Here is a 21,318-nt window from a genome sequence, read left to right on the forward strand (position 1 = left end):
GGATTATATAATCCCTTGATTAACAGGTTCCAGTCAGTGATCAATGTATTGCCATTAATCCCCTCAGTACATAGGGTTTCAAAATATTTACCTTTTTATGAGTACATTTATTAAGTGTGTGGAAATCTTATCTGTAATTTTAAGAAATTTTAAGTTTTGCTACTGGCTGTAGTATGTGTGCCGAGTCTCCATAACAACACAAAATCCACTCTCTTCCTTCTCCCTACATTGCAGATTGAACAAGTTATTCTTAAGTAGAGTTCTGTATTTCTGATTCAGTAGCCTGAGGCAAGCCCTTAATACTGCCTTCTCCTAGGTCCTGTCAGCAGAATGCAAGCATTCGGGATTTGTAGTTCTTACTTTTATCAGTAACTTTAAACAATTAAATCACTTTAGTAGAGAGTAGTTACACACCATCAACTTCATCCTTCTTAAACACCTTATAAGCAGAGATTTTAATATCCAAATGATACAGACTATTCATTTTGCTTCATTTGTGCTATTGATAGTCTCTTTTCAGTGAGAATTTCTAGATCCTCTTACACCTTAGTCCAGCACCTATGATCAGCATATAAACAATTATATATTCTCATAATGTCTTTGCTGCATTGGTTTCATTTGTTTGTTGTCTGCTGAGTTTGATTTAATACAACGATTGCTTCCTTTGCACTTCAAGTTTAATATCCTTCCAGCTATTTTATTCGGTTTCTTTGGGTTGGAAACCATCCTGTCTTCACAGCCATCCTATGCTCTGCAAGCCAAGACAGTGTGTGGTATCGGAGCTGTCCTTTATACCAGTTCACTTCCAGTGATCTAGACTTTAAAATCCAGGGCTTTTAAAGGAGAAATATAAAAAGACAGGAATTAGAGTTGTTAGTGAATAATAGGTTTACTTGTATATATATAAGTCAGATATTCTCAGCTGAAGACAGAAAGTCAGAAAAATCTGTTTGAACTTGCTGTACTTAAATTCTTGGCACTGTGGCAGTCGTGATTTGTTTCTTGTCTGTACTTGTTCTGAAGTTAGACCGGAAAAATTTACTTATTAAACAATGACCTGAGTGAGCCAAATAAAAGCTGTATTCAGATATGGATTAATGTATGTGGTTGTTGTGTTTAAATCTCAGGTTAGTGTACTTAAGAATCTTAAAATAAGCAAGAGCTACTGGAATTCCGCTGCATTCTAGCGGTATCATTACTTGTCGTAAAGCAGCTAGAGTTAGGTAGAGTTAGGTACAGAAATAGACAAAGTAGCTTCGTATGTGGCAAAAGTATCATGAGGCCCATGAAGCCTAGTTGGCCTCTGTTAAGCCTGGAAAGTCTGAAAGAAGGGTGTGTGTTTGAGTGGGTGGGGGGAAGTAGCTTCCATTCGTGGTGCTGCCAGTAGCAGCAAATGCTGTCCCAACCTCCTCTAGCCCTCTGGATGGAGCAGCAGCTATTCAGGTTTTTGCAGTTTGGCTCTTCATCCAGCTCAGTTGCTCACTCTTTTGTTCATTTCCCTCACTTCCTGCTAGCTACCAAATTAAGGGGAACGAGAAACCTAGTTTGGACTCTCTGAAGAGGATCAGCAGAGCCAAGACTTTTGGTATGAGTGTTTTTGGCTAACTGCTGAAAGTATTTATTACTTACGTTCATCCGAGTTCCTATCAAGTAAGACAGACTTATACAGAAAAATCTTACTGGTAAGTAGTTTTGATAGTGAATATGTTCCATTTAGCATGATTCTTCATTTTCCTCTAGAATTTCCCAAAAGTCTAACCTAAAACTGTTTCTGCTGAAGCTGATGACTTTTTAGTTACTCAAATCCCCAGTGTTCAATTGCCTTTCCGGTCTGCTAGGAAGAAGAGTGTTCCGAGCTGTGTAGCCTACTTTCATTGTTCCCTGCAGTACTTTTGGACTCTGCCACTTATTCTCCAAGTCCCTACTGTCTTGCTGTGTACAACAGAACCATAAATATTTACAATAATCTAATTGGCCTTTATAGGCAATTGTGGATAGCAATTGCCAGCAGCTATCGTAGCATGACAGAGAGGGATAAAATGTTCGACTGTGCTGTACCATTATAGTCAGTAGGTATGTTTACAGTGAATATTTTTTCTAAATTAAGTAGCTTCCATGATCTTAGAAATCAGATGTGTTTTTGTTCTCTTTCATGCAGGACATGATAGGTAGAAGAGAATCCTGTGCTTCAGGGCAGATACCTATGGCGTACCTAAGCTGCCTTGCTTACATGCTGGAGGAATGGACTGGTGTGGAGTACCTGGAGAAATATTTTCTTCATGTGGTCATCTTCTCACTGATGATGAGTGCAATACTAGTTTTTTTTATAGTCCCTTTAACAATCCTCTTTTTCATTTACCTTACTAATGTTTTGCTTTTAATATATCAGAGGAACAGTGAGGTAAAAGCAGATCCCTTGAGTGATGTTTGGGATAATGCAAGAAAAACTGTGGCAAGCTTCTGGGATACGTATGCAAGAATATGGCATGGCAAGTATGGCATGATGGTTTGAAGGTTTGACTTACAGTAGATAGTAAATATACCCAAGTTTTAATTTTAGATTTCTTCCAAATAGGTACAAGAAATGATATATATTGTACTTCATGTGGTGTTGAATGCAAAAGTTGCTGCCCCAAAGACTGATTACAATTTAGAATAGACAGAATGAAAGGGAGAAATCAGATTATATAGTGTAAATTTCTGTAAGTGAATAATAAGATGTACTTCTCTGTTTATGTTATCACAGTGGATTGCAGTGTTCATGTTAGTTCTAGTAACTTAACTGCAAGGGAGACTTATAATTTCTTTAAAGTTTAGAAGCTGTTCATAACCCACTTAAATGAACAATCAAAACAACTAACTGGAAATGTAATTAGTGTATTTTTAGTTGGAGAAAACTACTTTGTGTTATGACCATTTAAAGTAACTTTAAGGGCTATATGGAAAAGAAATAATTAGACACCACATTTAAATTTATACTGTGGCAGAATTTAAAAGTAATCTGATTATTCAGTGTCATTATACTCAACCTTCAGGCACTTCAACACACCCTGCTGCCTAGGAAAATCAGCCGCAAGCTATGTACCTGTTCTTCCCACAGATGTTGTTTAAGTCTATAAGCAGGACTTAATTTTGCTGCCCTAACGCTGAAGAATAAAATGTTATTCTTTGTGTTGCTACCCTTCCTCCACAGCTTTTTCCCTTAATTTTTGAACCTCCTGCAATATAAAATCTTCTGCAGCTCTTCCTTGGACTCTGCTGTCTCCCTGGATGGCTTATGATAGGAACTGTAGAAGGGATGGAGATGAAGGCAGGCAAGGTGGAACTGAGTGCTTGGTTGTTACAAGCCTTTGTATATATTAGGCTTCTGTGCCTATGCCTACAGCTCAGATCAAATGTAGGAAGAGCCAGGAAAGGGATTTATAGAAGTCTGTGCCTGTCAGGAAATTCCTTCCCTTGTGAAATGAAATGTATGTAACTGTCATGTGGAGAGAATCTGCCTTTGGCATTGTAATGGATTCTGCTTTAGGCTTAAACATATAAACTAGGGGAATGTTTTCTTCAGTCAAATCTAAATGGCAGGGTCTCCAACTCAACTACTCCTAACCTGAACACTTACCTGGAAGGCCACCTGTTCCCAGACTTTAATTCTGTCTGACGCAGGATGGAGATTAATACTTCCTATTTCAGGAGGGCATCCAGACAGGTTGTTTGTGTCTCATTCTCCTGATGAAGCTGCTTCATACTAGTGCTTTTTTTTTTTAATTATACTTTGGACTAGGACAAGTTACAATCAGATAATTAACTTAGTCTACTCACTTGGGGAAAGTGTCAGGTTCAAGTCTGATCTAGTGATTTAACTGATACACAGATCAGCCTATTGGATAGATATTCTGTGGTGTTTGAGGGGCCTTTTCTTTGCTGTTGACCAAAAGGTATCTCTAGAACTTAATTCTTTTAAAAGCTACTCTTCAGGCTCTTACAGGTCCCTCTGAAGGACATTCAGTAAAGAACAGTAAACAGCTTGCTTTACATCCCATACAGGTTATGAGCTTCATGGTGTAGAAAACCTACCAGAAGGACCAGGCATTCTTGTATATTACCATGGAGCCATTCCTATAGACTACCTCTACTTTTTATCTAGGCTGTTTCTTTGGAAAAAAAGACTTTGTCTGTCAGTAGCTGACCATTTTGTCTTTCGTTTACCAGGTAAGAACATGTTTTCCTGTATTTAAACATTCTGAATTCATTCTGCCTATTGCTGGCTTTGGTGAAATTATCAACTATTACAATCTGAAGAGAGCTTTTAAGCAAAAAGATAAGGAACAGACTGGTAAATGGAGAAGCGCAAACAGGGTAGAATATCATTTCTTTTAAGTGAAAGCTTATAAAAACACTAGTAGCACCTCCAAAAACAACAAACAGACATTATTTAATTCATTTGGGATGAAATTTCATGACTAAACAGAAAGGGCAGGATAGAACTATATTACTGACATGCTGGCTGGTCAGCAGTGGATTGTCAGGGCAGAAAAGCCTGGTAAATGTAGAGAGATTAATTACTCAGCTGCTCTCTAGTCTGGGTAGCTACTGCAGTGGGGTATGACATCAAATCTAAATATTTGAACATAGCCAATTAGTATTCTTTGAACAAAATGAGTGTTCTTTGAACAAATATCCACTAGAAGAGAAGCAGTTACAGATTTAGCCCTGAGCAGGGCACAAAACTTGTTTCAGGATTTTACTATTGAAGAGCAGCTCTGTAATACTGACCACCACAATACCCTCAGATTCAACATGTTATAAGAGAAATTATGGAAATCAGGCTTCTCTATTATTTAAATTAGTAAAAAACATGGCTAAAAGTAATAGTAAAAAGAGTTGTCCTACTTTCTACCATACTTACCTACTTTTTGCAGAGGAAAGTTAAAATTCTTAAGTAGGTTCTTTAAAAAAAGGCTCTTGAGCGTAGGCTGTACTTAAGTTTCCAAAAGACTTTTGACCAAGTCCTTCACATAAATCTTTTGAAATAATTATGCTGTCATGGGAGAAATCTTATGAATTCATTACTGGTTAAAGGGTGGAAAAAAGGGGTAGAAATAAATAGTTTATTTTCCAAAAGAAGCAGGATTCACAAGGTGTACCTATGGAGATCTCTTCTGGCACCTATGTTATTGAACATAATCAAAACCTAGATCAATAGTGAGGTGATTAGGCCTTATGTTGCCATTTTTTTAAGGTAATAAAAGCTCACACAGACAGTATAGTTATTTAACAATACTGACTCACTGTCTGATAAAATGGCAAATGAAATTTTTAAATATGACGCAATGCACAAAGGAGGGAAAACAAGTCTAACTACATATATAATAAATACACAAGTAGACTTTAAATTCTCTAGAGAATTTTAGGAATATGTCAGCGAAAGTCCTAGCAATTGCCAAAAGGCAAATAGAAGTTTAGAAATATCAGGAAGAGAAGAAACAGAAAATACTATTATGCTGCTCAAAATTCACATTTTGAGTACTGCATGAAGTTCTGATTTCCTTATCTCAAAAAAGCTGCAAAGTAGAAAAGATACCAGAGATATATAAAAGGCAACAAGGATGATCAAAGGCATGGAATGACTTCCCTTGAGGAGACTATATAGGACAGAAGTTTTGCACGATTGAAGGGTATAAAATTCTGGGTAAATGGAAAAGATGAATAAGAAGTGATCACTCTCCTTTGTAGTAATTTCACGTGATGCATTGTAATTCTTAACAGGCAAAAATTTTAAAGCCAAGCACAGGAAGAACTTTTTCACTTAATAAAGCTATGACATTCATAGCTACAGGATAAAAAATATAGGTGAGTTCACAAAGGGATTAGACAAAGTCAAAATGTATCTTTGATAGAAAAATCTATCAAATAAGACACACTGATTAAGTAACATGCAATTACAAGATCAGTCTCTAACATTATCTTCCAGAGTTTCTGTTGCTGACTCTTGTCAAAAATGCAGCGCTAGACAGCTGTTTTGACTGTACATAGTTGTTTACATTTATTAATATAAATAGCTACTTTTCAAACAATGCTGTTGGGTACAGTGAATTTGAAGATTAGGGAAAACCTTGTCTCCTGAAGCTCTCTATGAGAGTTTAGAATTTCTAGGTTTAAAGTGTGAGCATAATATAACAAAGTGCTGTTCTCCATGCTTTTAAATCTATCTTTTGTAGAAATCACAGTTACTGAAATAAGTGAAGGAGATTCATCCAACTCTTCAGCCAATACTGAAAATGCCCTGTTAAACTTTGCCATTCATGCATCTTAAGAGTCATAGAACTGCTAAGTTTGACAGTCTGTAGTAGTTTGCAATTTAACTGCATAAAACTAAGCATGAAATATCAAACATTACATTTTAAAAGAACACTAAAAATCCATGCTTTACAGGTACTTATTTTTTGTATTAATATTTATTGTACTTAAAATTTATATTTTTTTGTATTTAAAATATTTAAAAGAAAGGAGGGATGGTAGAGGTTAATTTTCAGATTTTCAGCTTTGAGTCACTGGTTTTCATTGCATGGCTGGTGTTTTGAAAATTATGGCAAATAGCATACACAGACATTAGCTTATGGAGATGCTCTTACTAAGCTGGTTCATCTTGATAATATTTGGGCAAAAATATTGTCCCACATTTGCCACTTTGCCATTATTTACTCTGTGTATGTTTTATTGACTTCATACCAATTTGCCTTATTTCAAATATACAGCCATTAGATTTTTGTTAAGCTGTAATCTTGTTACATGGAAGCAATATTTATGATTTAATGTTACAATAATATGTATTTGCTAATTGTTAATTACAGGACTTAAATTATTATTGGAAGTGACTGGTATTATGCCAGGTACAAGGGAGGAGTGTCTCAGTGCACTGAAGAATGGACACTTGGTATCTATCTCACCTGGTGGGGTTAGAGAAGCACTATTCAGTGATGAAAGTTACCAGCTCATGTGGGGAAACCGGAAAGGTTTTGCTCAAGTGGCTATAGATGCAAAAGTGGTGAGTAGTATATGTTACCATCCCAGTTTATGCTTTTTGCATCTATGTTTCATTATAAAATGCAGTTTAGGAGTTTTATTAGGAAATCTTTCAGACAGAAGAAAAAGGTTTGAGAGTAAAGATTTCTTTTCCTCTTCCCTTGTCTTTCCTCTTCCCCTATCTTCCTCAAGAATAGCAATATACAGGCAGAAGAGGTTTTATCATCATAGAATGGTAAGGTTGGAAGGGACCTCTGAAGATCATCTAGTCCAGCCCTCAGCATAGCCCATACAGGGACTGAACCCGCGACCTTGGCATTAGCAGCACCACGCTCTAACCAGCTGAGCTAAATTATGGAAGTGTACAGCTCTTTTTGACTATTGCAAAACATCCCCCTCTAAAGTTCCATCTTGGATGAATCTCTGCCTGGTTCCTCCTGTGTTGAAATGAAACAATATTACTTTCATGCAGGCATCTAATTTCTTGTCTTGACCACAGTTCACGAATTTACGCCTTAGTCCTTCTTCTCAATATTGCTGTAACATTTGATTCTTTTTTTCTCATCCTACTAGACTACTAAACTACATTTCTCTTATTTTTTTCTTCTACACATCTAGGCATTTCCTTATGGATTTTTAAGGCTTTATCCTTATTTTTCTTTCTTCCTCCTCTGTTCTATGAGAGTGTCCTGTCTACCATGCTCTACGTGACCCTGCTTGAGCAGGGGGGGTTAGACTAGATGATCTCCAGAGGTCCCTTCCAACCTCAACCATTCTGTGATTCTGAGAGTCCAGGAATTTGTTCTAACCCTGGCTTTTCTTCACATTTATGAAAGATTTCATCAACTAGCACAACGTGTGTCTGAATCAGTGTTTCAGTTTGGATCAGGAGTGTACTTTTGGAACAGTTTTTCCCATTTCCCCACTTATAGTGATTTCATGAACATGCGTGGTATGGTTTCAGTGTACATGAACAGTAGTCCTTTTGGTGAAGACTACAGCAGATGTGCTGCAGATGTACAGCCTTATTAAGCTGGAAGTGGGCATTCAGTTGATGGTACTAGACTACAGTTTGTTCTAAGTAAAAAAAGAAACACTAAAATGTATACGGTGCTGATGTCAGACCCTCAGCTTTGGCTGTTTTCCACTGCATAAATACTTCTACTAGTTTTCACTTTTTGCTAATGAACACATGGCCACAATTTCAGTTATATTTTTCCGTGTGGATGATGATCTACAAACACAAACATTCACCGCTGTCTCTGACTTCCTCCATGTAGTTCCACACATGAGATTGTTTCTCTGAGACAGTCTCTGAGAAATAATTTTATTTTGGAAGGCATAAAGCTGAAACAGTAACTCCATAACTACCTGTCTTTTCTTGTAACTGCCACTTCCCATTTTCATCATCATAACTAGGGCCCAGTTTTCTGTCTTGGATTAGGCTTAGCACATATAGCAATCTTTGTGTGGGACATTAGTAACATACATCCAGGTTCTGTCTGTTCTGCCATGAGCATTATGCTACTGCTTTCTCAAGAATTGCAAAATCATGTTTTTTCTTTTTATTCTCATGAATATCTCATCTACTGCAGTGTTCTTCTTTGGTCTTCCAAATTAATATAATCATTTTCAGGCTATGTAAGAGTATCTGTACTGGGAGTTGAGTTCTTTACATGAAACTTGAACTTCTCACTACTCCTTTCAGTTTTTTGCATAGCTATTTCTTTTTCTTATCTCCTCTAAAATGCTGCTTGTTAAACTTCCCTTCGATCCCTTTCTCAGAAGCTTCTACTAAATAGTACCTAGGGTTGCAAAATATGTGTTTCAGGTTGATATTTTTTCATAACTGTCTGCCTTTGAAAACTTGTAAGGGAATAACTAAACAGAGAATAAATTTAGGGGATTATCAAGTGGATAAAGTATTTTTAGGCAGGGAGTCCTATTCTCAGCTCTTTGTCTATCTTGCTGTGTGGCCTTATAAAAGTTCAGAGTTTTGTACTTCTGTTCTCCTTCCCTTCCTTTTTTTCAAAAGTGAGGGCTGTTAGTCACAATACTTAATATACTGTGAGGGCTTGTATACCACCACTACTAGGAAAATACAAGAATCTGAATAGAATAAACCTAGTCAAATTAGGATGTGTATTTTGAATTCCCTTACAATCTTTCCTTTTATGACTTTATATAAAATAATATACTTGAATTCTTTTTATGTAAGTTGAGCGATTATTAATAATTTCATTTTCCTGTTTGTCTTTCAAGCTACCTTATGGTGATTTATATTACCCTGTCTGGTAAAACAGACCCTATGTTGGACTGTCTATTACCTGGAGGACACAGAGAGGATTATCTCCCGTGACACTTGCTAGCTTGAGGGATATATTTACAGTGTGTCTTGCTCTTATTACTCCTCTTTGTCTGAATACACTCATTCATGTTTGCTTATGATCAGGAATTCTGACTGGATTTTACTATGGTGGGCATCACTGTAATTGGCTTGCAGCCTCCACTGAGTTTTGGGCACTTTTGGTATTTCTCTGTAATTTGTGATCAGAAATACATTAGATTGAAAAAGACACTTAAAAAAAAAAAAAGTACTGTTTAACTGTAGGAACCAAACTTCACCAGTAGAGAGAACAGTATTAACCATACGTACTGCTTCTTACCTAAAGTTAGTCTCATAGTAGCAACTGGATTCCATCTGTTGACAAGTTTGAGTTCGATCTCTCCTGCTCGTTTTTGCTGCATCCTTTTCAATACTGCCCAAACCAGTCTCATAGGGTGACTGAAGTCTGGGAATAGAATCTTCTAATCTTAAGAGCTTTTTTTAAAATAAACAGAGCTCAATTTGTAATGTACCAATTAATACATGTTTTGCTAATACTTGCTCAGATTTGGAATAAAAGCAAGAGAAGACTAGCAGAGCCTTGTCCAACATACAGTGTAGCAACCATCCTATGAACCAAACGCACTTTACAGCATTCTTTCTTTTTGATTACAATAATGAAATGAGTTTGTTCTTGTTCTGTAGCTGCCTAAGGACTGCCCTCCAGAAGGAGTATAGTCCAAGTCAATAAAGACACATAATTGCCCTTATTTGTCCAAAAGACTTGCATAAGTTTTTTTCCAATGGGATTATTATCTAAGTAAGGTCTTATTTTGAGAAACAGATAAGATGAACCAAAACTGAATGCCTTCTTGCTTTCTGCTGTGGAAAGACTTGATGAACTAAATACCTCCCTATTCAGAACACATGATTTTAGATTTAGGCAGACAAATTGCAAAGCTGCACTTTATGGCTCAGTGAGACATACTACAATAAATACATAGCATCCAAGTTACTTTTCTTAGAATCCCAGTTAATTCTTATAAGATGCATTCCAAGTGAAAGGTATAAACCAATAATACAGTGTTAGTGAACTTCCTTGCAAACAGTGCCTTTAAAATAGCAATGTTTGTGAGAGTTGAGAGATGTAATTTGACTTCTATTCTTGAGCTTATATGATAAGAAACTTGACTTTCTGACTTTACTCAACAGGATGTTAAAGTAGTTCATTTTCCTTCCAATCTTTTACTATGATATCAGTAACATAGATTATTTAAGATAAGCTATAACTACACTTCCAGGCACAGGAAAAGAAGAGAAGCTTAATCAAGTTATTAGTCTGTGTCCAAAAAGTCAGCAAGAGTCTAAAAATAACTTTGAAGGGGGGGGAGGAGTTACTGAATAACCACTAGCCCTTCTCCATCTGTCTGTCCAAGATACCTTGCTGAAAACAGCTGTTCGATTGAAGTTCTGTAGTTTCTATCATCATGATCATAGTAGTAATGATATTTTCAGAAAAAAGAAAGACCCCATTTTTGTTTTCCTGTGAGAGATTTATGTGGTTACCCCTTAAAACACCTGAGATGAAAAATGTGATTCCGATTGCACTTGCATTGTTGGAACTACCCTTGAGGGTTAAACCCTCAAGGATTTAACCATCTGTCTGCCTACAAATAAATAGTTGTTTGGTTTGTGTACTGTGCTATACTGCATCCCAGGATAGTGATACCAGTTTAGCTGCAGCAGAAACAGCAGGTCATTTGCAACGGCTCATACATACTCCATTTTTCATGTAGATTTCTGTGCTATAACTGCTATAGTGCTCATACTGTAAGAAATCTCGGGAAAAAGTTAAGAGTGGTTCTGAGAGCAGAAACTGGAACCTGCTACTTGCCCCTACCAGCTGAGTTTCTTAACAAGACAGCACATCTGATGCGTGTACATGCTTATTTGATCTCTTCCCTTCTCTCCCACCCCAGAACTACCTTTTGCACTATGCTGCAGCAGGCAAGATGTAACTTAAGAGCATGGGAACTGTAGATTTGAATATTTGAGGGTGAGGAGAGAGTGAGAGGTATGATATCATGTATTTTGTATCATGGGCAAAATGCTCTTTGTTCCAATATAGATAAAGATGCAGTGTTGTGTGTGTTGAAAAAGAATTCTGCTTTGTTTTTCTTTTTTTGCAGTAAAAGGTGAGGGGATGAAGGAACAGTTGAAGGTGCTTATCTTCCATGTGTGATATAGGTGGACAAGGATGTGTCTGGGTGTCTGACTCACAAATAGAAATGCAAGCAAATTATAGAAGAAAATGAGGCTTAAGCACAGCTCTAGGTTCCGGGTCCCGCGTTTGACCCTAGAAAGCCAAAAGAGGGCAGGTAGCAGTTAACTATATGAGAGCAGTACTGATTTTCCTATGTCTTGGAATGTTATGGCACAATATATGTATATATATATATTTTTAATAAGATATTACAAATGAGGAAAAAAAGTTAAAAGCAGTGCAAACCAGCACAATGCTATCTTAAGAAATGCCTTCTCTTGGGATGTTGCCTTTTAAGCTTTAGTTACCTTTAAAAATTGCCAGACACTAGCTTTCTAAAGACAGTCTAATAGAAGATAGTATTTGTAATGCTTAAGTTCCTTTATGAAGGTTGAATAATTTCCCAGTATTTCAGTGATTATGTCCTTGGGTTCTCCCCATAGAACACATTTATCAAGTTACGTATCTTTTCTTCAAAATTAACCTTTACATTTAAAAAAGAAGTAATTTTTGATGTTTTAGTTAGCCCTGCTCAATGTTTTCCCCAAAATAAAAACACATGCATATTTCATATATGTATGAATGAATGACAAGCAGACTTAATGGTGGAAACACAGCATTAGTATTTGTTCTCTGTTCTAAATAGTATATATTATCACCAGAAATATCGTTATGTGAGATGTACAAACTTTGCAGGCTTATATAGATCACCTGTATCAGTGTGAAAATCTACATTTGACAGCTCCATGCCAAATTTGATGATTCTTAATAAATATGCAAAACTGAAATTGTGCAGTTAGAATTTTTTTTTTTTTTTTTTTTTTTTTTTTTTTTGCGCAGAGGACATCAAATTACTGTTTTTCACCATGGCAGAAATAATGTTTCATTGTTATTCAGCATATTTTACTTGATTCTTTTTTTACATTTGGGAAATGAATTAGAAGTTTTTCTGGAAACATACCAGTTTCATTGATGCAGTCTTTAGGTAAGAGTTCTGAAGTCCAGAATGGGCTTTCAAAATGGGAAGACTGAAAACACAGAACAACTTGCTGATAAAGGAATTTATTCCCAGTATGAAGAAGCTTATTGATTCCTTGTTTTGATTAGGCAGAACAGACTTGAGCCTTTGTAGAGGCATCTAAGCGATCAGCAAAATACTGGCAGATGGCAAATGGCACACTGTCTTCCCTTCCAGTCATGCCTAAGAAAAATGTTTAGTGGGTGCATTTGTCTCAAATTGAAGTGTAAATGTTAATAAACTATTAGAATTTTGGAACTCCTAATGCAGCATTATAAGATAAGTTCAAAATATAATAAACGCCCATTGCAGTGCAACATACTAAGCCCTAAGCATTTCAGTGATAAGAAAATTCCATGTTTGCTATCTAGCCAACCAATAATTATCCTCTACACGCAAGGAATTTTCTCATCTGTATTATCAGGCACTAAAACATAAATTCAAACATGGTATAAGATTTTCACCTTTTTGCTTTTCTTGATCCCATAGCCCATCATTCCAATGTATACTCAAAATGTCCGGGAAGGATATAGGATGTTTAAAGAAAGAAGTAAGAATTTTAAAATATATTTTAAGCATTTAAAATGTTTTCTTCACTTTTCTCTCAAAGATTTTTCTTTTCAGACTTTTGCTTACACTGGATTCTTTAACGTGCCTACTGTGGGTCAGAGGTATCTCAAATATTGCGCTATCTAGCAAGGGTGTAACTAGTGTGTTTTCTGTGATATGGTTCTTTAATGCAGTCTCATTTCTATAATCTATTAATTCTGTCATTCCTTGTTTTGGTGGACAGTTATCAAAATCTTACAATTTCTTCTTGACTGTCAAATGAAAAAAGCATTTTAAAGGATTCTTTCCAAATCTATCAGTTTTAAATTTGGATTGTGTTTATTGTCACTATGATCTTACTTTTCCCCCTTAAACTATTACAGGATTTTTAAGACACTTGTATGAAAGTACTAGACTGCCAATTACTCCACCATACGGAGGAATTCCAGTTAAATTACGCACATATATTGGGGAGCCAATTCCTTATGATCCAAATATAACTACTGAGGAATTAGTTGAAAAGGTAAGTTAGCTTTCCCTGCAATATTGAACTGCATACTTTGTCTTCTACTATATATGCACTTGAAACTATTTTTTTTTGGTACGGCTGATTAAAGACAAGTACAGTTTTACTAGCTTGTTAATATAATGGACAGTGTTAATATAATGGATCATGGTTGACTGTACAATATGCAGATAGTTACCAGTACATACTGACCCAGTAACAGTTATTTGGGATGCTGTTATCTTTCCAAAATGTGTGATTATTATATTCTTGGAACACTAACTTTGTTTCTTCCATTTTGATAACTTTGATACCTGAAATGATATAAACTATGTTTAAGTTCAGTTTGAAGTACGTAGAAAAATAAACTTCGTATATAACAAATACATTACAAGAATCTTCCCTAAAGAACATAAGGCACTAGAAACATAGATAAATTCTGTAAGAGCTTCAATCCCATTATTCCAAAAGGAAGACTTAAATCATTCACATCTCAAATGCAAAAATATTTTCAGTACCTATAGCTTGATGAAATCAGTCAGGGTTAGGTGCCTAAAAGCTTTTGTAGATGTACAGTTTAGATATTTTTCAAATTACTGATCTATACAGAAAATTCACTTTTAAAATTTTTCATAGAAGATGAAAGATGGCTTTATTCAGAAAATTCTTCTACGGTCCAGGTAGACCAAAACATGGGTTAGGAATCACTGATCTAATCAAGTGAAAAATCACCTTGCTGTGCCAGAAAAGATGCAAGAAGCTTTTTTCTGTTTGTTGGTTTCAAAGGATCTGCTGCAGGTTGTTCTGGGCTTCATGACAGTGAAGCCAGAAAGACAGGTTTTCTCAGTTACAAGAGAACTGTCCCAGCAAGCTGTGGAGTTTCTGCCTACCAGGTTTAGGAGGCTGCCTGCAAGATTAACTCTAAAATGATCCTTATGCTTACCCATAGTTTTGGATTTTGTGGGAACAGTATTTTGTATACTTGCTAAACTGAAATTTAAAATGCTCACTGAATTGATTTGCTTTATTAAGTCAGGAGTTTGGCCATCTACTTCAGTGAAAGTAGGTGTGGCTGTGTCTAATATTAGTTAAAAAAACTGTCAGGAAAAGCTTAGCTACTCTTTGCTTATATTCCCAGTGATATTTTACTACTACTTTGGAACAGATCACTGTAGTACTTAGCTATCTTTATTTCAAATTTAAATATATTAGGAAAAAAACAAAAGAGATGGAGATTCTGGAGACACAGAATATTTTATTCATTTTTGTCACAGACTTGTATTTGACTTACATGCGGACTAAAAAGTAACAGACTGTAGTTATGAGTTCTCTTATTATGTATATGCTGAGTGTGATAAAATTATAGAAGAATTCATGCTGGCAGGGACATCTGGAGGTCCCTGGTCCAACCTCTTGGTCACAGTAGGCTCAGACATGAGATAGGATCAGGTTTGTCAAGCTTTATCCGGTGCTCTTTAAAACTTGCAGGGTTGAAGACTGCACAGACTTAATGTGTGTATGTATTAAAAGCTAGTAAATTAGTAACTCCCAGGACTGGTAAGTGTTAATATGAGCCTTACCAAACTGCAATCAATGTTCTTTTTCCTTTTTTAAGGAAAATGTTGTTAGGATAGATAGCTAATATAAATGACACATTTTTTTTTTTTTTAAGTAGCTCTTAAGTGTGCATTTCCCAATACCTCTGGAAACCCTGGCAAGAAAACAGTGATTATAGTGGTTATTTCTTGCATAAGCAAATATGTGAAGGCCAACTTTCTCTTCTCTTTTCAGACAAAGACTGCAGTCCAGGCTCTAATAGACAAACACCAAACAATCCCAGGCAGCATATGGAAGGCCTTATTGGACCGATTCGATAAACAGCAGAAAAGTGATTAGAGTGTTTGTGTTTATTTAATTGTTTAAAAAATATATAGTGAAAAACAATGTCATACAGCAATGATGGCTAATAATTGTTTTTTTAACCAGTTTAGCTTACAAGTTTCTGCAGATTGAACAGAAGAAAACAATTCATGTCTTGTAGGTTCCCTTGTATATGACTCTGAGTCTATTCTGAAGTCAAAAAGAGTGGGCCCTTAAACAAGAAAACTTATGTATAATAGCAATGCAAGTGCTAAACTCTCCAGAAGAAAATCATGTAGCTGGTATTTGGCCTGTACCCAAAAGAAATATTTACATGGAGCTGAGAGCCTCAATGTTGTTTAGTTCCGTGAGTTTGTTTTGAGCTGCTCACAGTCTATTTGCTGAGAAGAATCTCAAATTGAGTGTTATCCCACCAGAGTCCAATGTAGCAGGCACTCTCTGAGCACTCTACCAATCAGACTCCAGACAAGACAGTGTGAGAAGAGGAATTGTCTCACTTTGTATGTATCTCTCCAGAAAAATGATCTAAGCAATAGTGAATAGCTAAAGAGAAATAATCTCACTAAACCAGATATTAGTCTTTTACAAACTCCTTGTCTTAATAGTTCAGTATCCTGGAAAGTAAATTCTGCATCCAAGACTTTGCTATGTCAGAAAAGACTCCTACGCAAGTATTTTATCCCCTTTGTATAGTGGAGCGAGGGATCCCACTCCCATTTTATGAGGGGACAGAACAATCCGACTAACTCTGGAGAAGGAGTCACAGAGTGATAGAAATATTTGATTCAGATTCTACCTACCATTTGAGGCAAGAATTAAAGTTTTATACTTTCAAAGAAAGAAAAAGGGCTTTAGTTAAATGTAGCACTGCACAAATACATGTTGAATACTTTGAAGTTTCAGCTGGTATATCCATGCACTGTTGCACTATACAATACTGATTTAGTAGAGGAGGCTGCCTCTAGTCTGAGGATCCCTGCATCTTACTCTATTTGCAGTACAGATGTGCTGTAGTCACTCAGATATCCCAGGGAGCTGGCGGTGGGAGCTTACTTAAGTAATCCAAGCCTGAGGCTTGTAATCACTAGTATTTTGCCTAAAAATGCAGGACCTCCATCCTCATGTGGATAGAGGGTAAATGCCTGTTTGGAAAGGAGGACATAGGCAGTGTTGCCTTACTAATACATTTTTCAGAGTACTGAAACTTGCTACAAAGCAGAATGTATTCTTTACAAGCTATATAATGTTACTGGTGGGAGTGGGAGACATATCTGTAATTAAAACCAACCAAGACTGTTAACTTCAAAAACCAAGAAAGGTAATTATTGTGCCTCTTTTTTTTTTTTTTTCCTTCCTGTACTTTAACACCTACACACTTTCCCCTCAACATCCTAAAAATCTGTGTAGCATCTACAACAATATATGCAATATTAGCCCATTGTCACTGGAAAACTAAATCTATTCTTTGGATCAAAGTATTCTTCTCTCCTGTTCCGCTGCTACTCCTCCCTAAATATTTCTCACATATCTGAAGAAGGAGGCAAGATGGACAGGTGAGCTTATCTTGAAGCAAGTTAATCCCCTGGAACAAAAAGACAAGACTCCTGTCCTCAAACAACTCAAATCCATCCTAAGACCTTGGGATGTTTACTTGAGTACCTTAAGTAGTTGTAGTTAAGGCAGTATACAGGCACAAAGATTTTTCTCCCAGCAGAGACTCCACAAGCATAGGAAATGATAGACTAAAGCGAATCGAGATGCTGGCTATTATGCCTGGACATGAATAGGAATTCAAACCATGCAGTCTTAGTGCATGCTAGCAATATGAGCTAAAATGCGAAGCCTGAGGTTAAGTTGAGTAAGGAAAGGAACTAAAAGAAAGGGCTGCAGATACTAAAATGGACACAGATGAAGAAGCAGCAGCAGCAAAGAGTAACCAGAATCTGAAAGTATTCCCTGTTATCACAAAAATCACATGGAAGGAAAATACCCTATTTTTCAAGCACATTAGCATCATCAATTAGCACACTTCAGTCACCTGTATTCTGAGAGTTGCACTACATTTTAAACTCTGCCTTCTGACACCTGACGTTAGGGGCCAGGCTGCAACTCAGAATGGAGCATCAGCCTTGGACAAAAGCTATGTAAGGAGCAATCATTATCTTTCAAAGTGGAGATCTGAGCCTAGATCTCCCATCTCTCCAATGGTTAACAGTTTGTTAACAAAGCAAAAGCTTTTGCTGGGCTAAATCATGTTACAGCAGCATCCCTGTATTATCTGCAATTTGTCTGAAATGAGCTGGAGTGAAACTTAATTTCTATCAGTTCTGTCTCACAGTTGTTTTAAAGCATTTTCTGTGTTCTTAGGTAATGAACAAAACCATTATTTAGAAATTTTAGTGTTTTTGAATGAACTATAAGACTTTTTTTTCTAATATTTAAATCAGTTGTTTTTTTCAATAAATACATTATAACACTGCTCTTCTAAAAGAGTTTGTTTCCATACAAACAGAATTCTATTTCCCTATTAAATTGCTCTCTTACAACATGTATTGTCCTATCTCTCTGTCATTAAAAAAAAATAGGAACTGTAGATGATCTGTGCTTGCATCAAAACCTAAAACAAAAAACCCCATTTATGGCCTTTTGGTATAGTTTGCTTAATAAATGATGCAAGGAAATCACATAACCTCATGTATGAAAAGTTATCCAGCAAAAACTACAGGATTCTACATTGAGGAAGAACATACTACTGATAACACTGAAAAATAAGTTAATTTGACAACACTGCAAAGTTATAAAATGCACAACTGAATAGCTACAGCTCAGAAGTCAAATAATATAAATGATAGCCAGTCAAAAAGCATAACAGACAAAAATATGAAAGAAATTGCAGGCAATTTGTCATGAACTGATCTTAACCTAAAGTTGATGGCACAGTTTTTAATGGTGTCATCATGAAAACTGTTAAACTTCAGCCTAACTCGTATGGTAGATAAAGGAACTGTATGGTAGGTAAAGTTCCTGTGTCTATAAACAAGCCTGGTGTAACTGAAATACATTCTTTTTTTATTAGATTTGTTTCTGTTTAACATAGAAGGTAGATCCAGGAATCATAACTAAGGCTGCAGGACAGTCAGAAATGTGCTAGCAATGCTTCAAACTTTATGTCCAAACTGCAAACCCTCCCCAATAAAATGCCTTAAAAAATCCCAAATATAATAACTTTGCAAAGTTTGAACTTCAAATTGCTCCATGTTACATCTGCTACATTTTCCTAAATTTTTCTTGTCCTTATCTAAGAAGATTTAAGTTTCAATATATGGAATTAATTAAAGAACAAGTATTTAAATACTGTGCGGGGGGCGGGGGGAAGCCCCAATACTAAAAGACCTCCAGATACCAGCCATTCAGTTTGTTTTAAAGAACAAGATTGGCATATCATACTGACTTCCTGTTGCCCAAATCAATAAGCTGAATAAAAAAAATATATAGTTTGAATTACCAAACTGGGGAATCAGGCTGGTATAAATTTATCAGTCCCTTCCACATATAGTCTACATCTAACCCATATCTGAACATCTTGACCATCTAAAATATGTCACTGAAAGAGAGATCTATGTATATTTGAAAGTGTATATGCAAGTACATTTGCACAAGCATATACATTTTACATAATTTTTTATATGTATTAATGTACTTCATCACAATGTTGAAAGGCATCTCCCAGTCTGACGACTAACTCAGCTGGATTACAGTTGACTTTGTAAATCAGTCTGCCTCCACAAATTCTGTTTGGAATATGTTTGGGCCTGAGGGACAAAAAAATTCCATTGCTGCTTCATTTTTCTACTCTAACTGCCGACTATATGGTGTAATGCAAAACCAAAAGCATGTATTTCTGTTCTACAGCATCTACAGTCGAATGGTACTTTAATAAAGACTGGCACAGTAGTAAATTGGGACACTACAATATGGAACAACTTATATAGGAATAATTTAAAGTGTCACACTATTGGAGGAATAGCCATATTTGTTAAAATTTACACTGAATGTAAGTTAGAACTCTATAAACTTAGAGAGCTTATATAGATTAAAGTATTTTTTGCTTACAAAGAATGTACAATACTGGTATTACCCAGCCAAGATGGTGTTAACGACTGCATCAAATTGTAGAAGCTGCCAGAGCAGAAGGAGTAATGACAGACTCAGTTATTCTTGGTAAGCCTGGTAAAAGTCACAACAGGCATTACACCAAGACTATATTTTTAAATATCATAAAGCAGTTTGCTTTTAGGATAGTTAGATAACCTGAACAGGAATAGCAGCTCTGGATTTATTGTAGAGAAAGGCCCAGATTCCCATTCACAATGTTACTACTGAACAGTAACAGTAACCAGCACACTGCACTCTGATTCAACACTCTTGTACTAGGTAGGAATGAAAACATTCACCATCGTAACATCTGAGGGGCAGCAGGAGACAGTAAGAAGGAAATTAGAAGTAAGCAGGTAGCAGGGAGGCTGTTCAAAGACAATATGGTGATAAAGACAGAATAAATGTATGTAACCCATTTAAAAATTGGGTTATATACCCGTGCACCTAACTGCTGTATAAGGCAAATTGATAGAAAGTAAAAGACACTTAACTGACATGGCTTTTGCAGAAGAAAGTCGTTTTTGCAGATCTACTAAAATTGCATGAAGGTATCAACAGCTATCAAATACAAAATAATGATCTGGATTTCCAAAAAAACTATTGAGAATAATCTTCACCAAAGGCCCTTCGATAAACCAAGCTATTGTGGCATGAGGAAGAACATCATTATATTGATCAATGCTTTGTTAAGAGAATGCTAAGGAAGAACAGGAATCAATGTAAATTTTTAACAATGGAGTGAGATTAGCTATATGATCCCCCAGAAATCTGCATGGGATTTTGCTATAATAATCATGAGGAAGGGATAAAAGTGAGGTGACAGGTCTTTGTACTAGCAAAATGGTATTTCGTAGAACAGAAGTAACATGAGCCACCGTGCAAATTGCAGAGGGACTGTGGGCTCCGCCTACACTAAGTCGTCAAATAATACAACGTCCTGTTAAATATATCGCGCGTAAATGCAACATAACACAGGCGGGGTAAAGCAGTCCTAACTAATAAACACCATGACGGGCCTTAAACCCGCCAGTGCTGAGGGGAAAAGCTCGTGGAGTCGCTCCGCGGTTCCGCGGAAAGGTCACGCCGGTGCTCAGCAGCGGCCCGCTGGGCAACCGAGCGGCGGCGGCCGTACGGCCGGGGCAGCGCTGCGGGCCGCCCCGGGCCGCTCTGCGCCTCGAGCCACGCCGGAGCGGGCCGCAGGCCTCGGGGCCGCGCGGCTGCGCGCAAAGGCGCCGGCAGCCTCCCCCCGCCAAGAGCCGTCACTTCGGGGCGCCTGAGCACAGACACGGCACCGCCGCGCCACCCTCCGTCAACCGCCCCCAACCGCCGCCGCGCACCCGCCAACCGCCGCCCCGCGCGCGCCCCCTGGCGGCCCCCGCTCCTCCCCGCCGGAAGCGCCGCCGCCGCGGTACGCGCCACATAGCGCTCCGGGCGGCGCCGCAGCCCCGGCAGCGCCGAGTTCCCCCGTGCTCCGCCGCCGCTGCCGCCCTCTTCTTCGCCTCAACCCCCCGCCGCCTTCTCCTCCGCGGCTCCTCGCGCTCCCGCCTCGCCCGCGGGGGACCCGCCCTAGCCTGGCCGCCCCGGGGGCACCCGGC

The 21,318-nt window shown here is 37.4% G+C and overlaps 1 protein-coding gene across 1 annotated transcript; it reads left to right on the plus strand.

The window, feature by feature from the left end:
• Nucleotides 1-1,981: 1,981 nt before the first annotated feature.
• TMEM68 (transmembrane protein 68) lies at nucleotides 1,982-15,580 on the plus strand. The gene is made up of 7 exons (XM_062568219.1): nucleotides 1,982-2,069; nucleotides 2,159-2,489; nucleotides 4,045-4,209; nucleotides 6,852-7,045; nucleotides 13,120-13,180; nucleotides 13,563-13,702; nucleotides 15,476-15,580. The coding sequence occupies exons 2-7, from the start codon at nucleotides 2,162-2,164 to the stop codon at nucleotides 15,578-15,580; spliced, it is 993 nt and encodes a 330-aa protein (XP_062424203.1). The 5' UTR covers nucleotides 1,982-2,069; nucleotides 2,159-2,161.
• The last annotated feature ends 5,738 nt before the right edge of the window (nucleotides 15,581-21,318 follow it).

This window comes from Rhea pennata, chromosome 2, assembly GCF_028389875.1.
Source record: "Rhea pennata isolate bPtePen1 chromosome 2, bPtePen1.pri, whole genome shotgun sequence".
NCBI classification, from domain to species: domain Eukaryota; kingdom Metazoa; phylum Chordata; class Aves; order Rheiformes; family Rheidae; genus Rhea; species Rhea pennata.

Coding starts and splice junctions, on each gene's coding strand:
- TMEM68 (XM_062568219.1), top strand. CDS start 2,162: ATGATAGGTAGAAGAGAATCCTGTGCTTCAGGGCAGATACCTATGGCG. Junction 4,210..6,851: donor TTTTGTCTTTCGTTTACCAG/GTAAGAACATGT, acceptor TGTTAATTACAG/GACTTAAATTATTATTGGAA. Junction 13,703..15,475: donor CTGAGGAATTAGTTGAAAAG/GTAAGTTAGCTT, acceptor TTCTCTTTTCAG/ACAAAGACTGCAGTCCAGGC.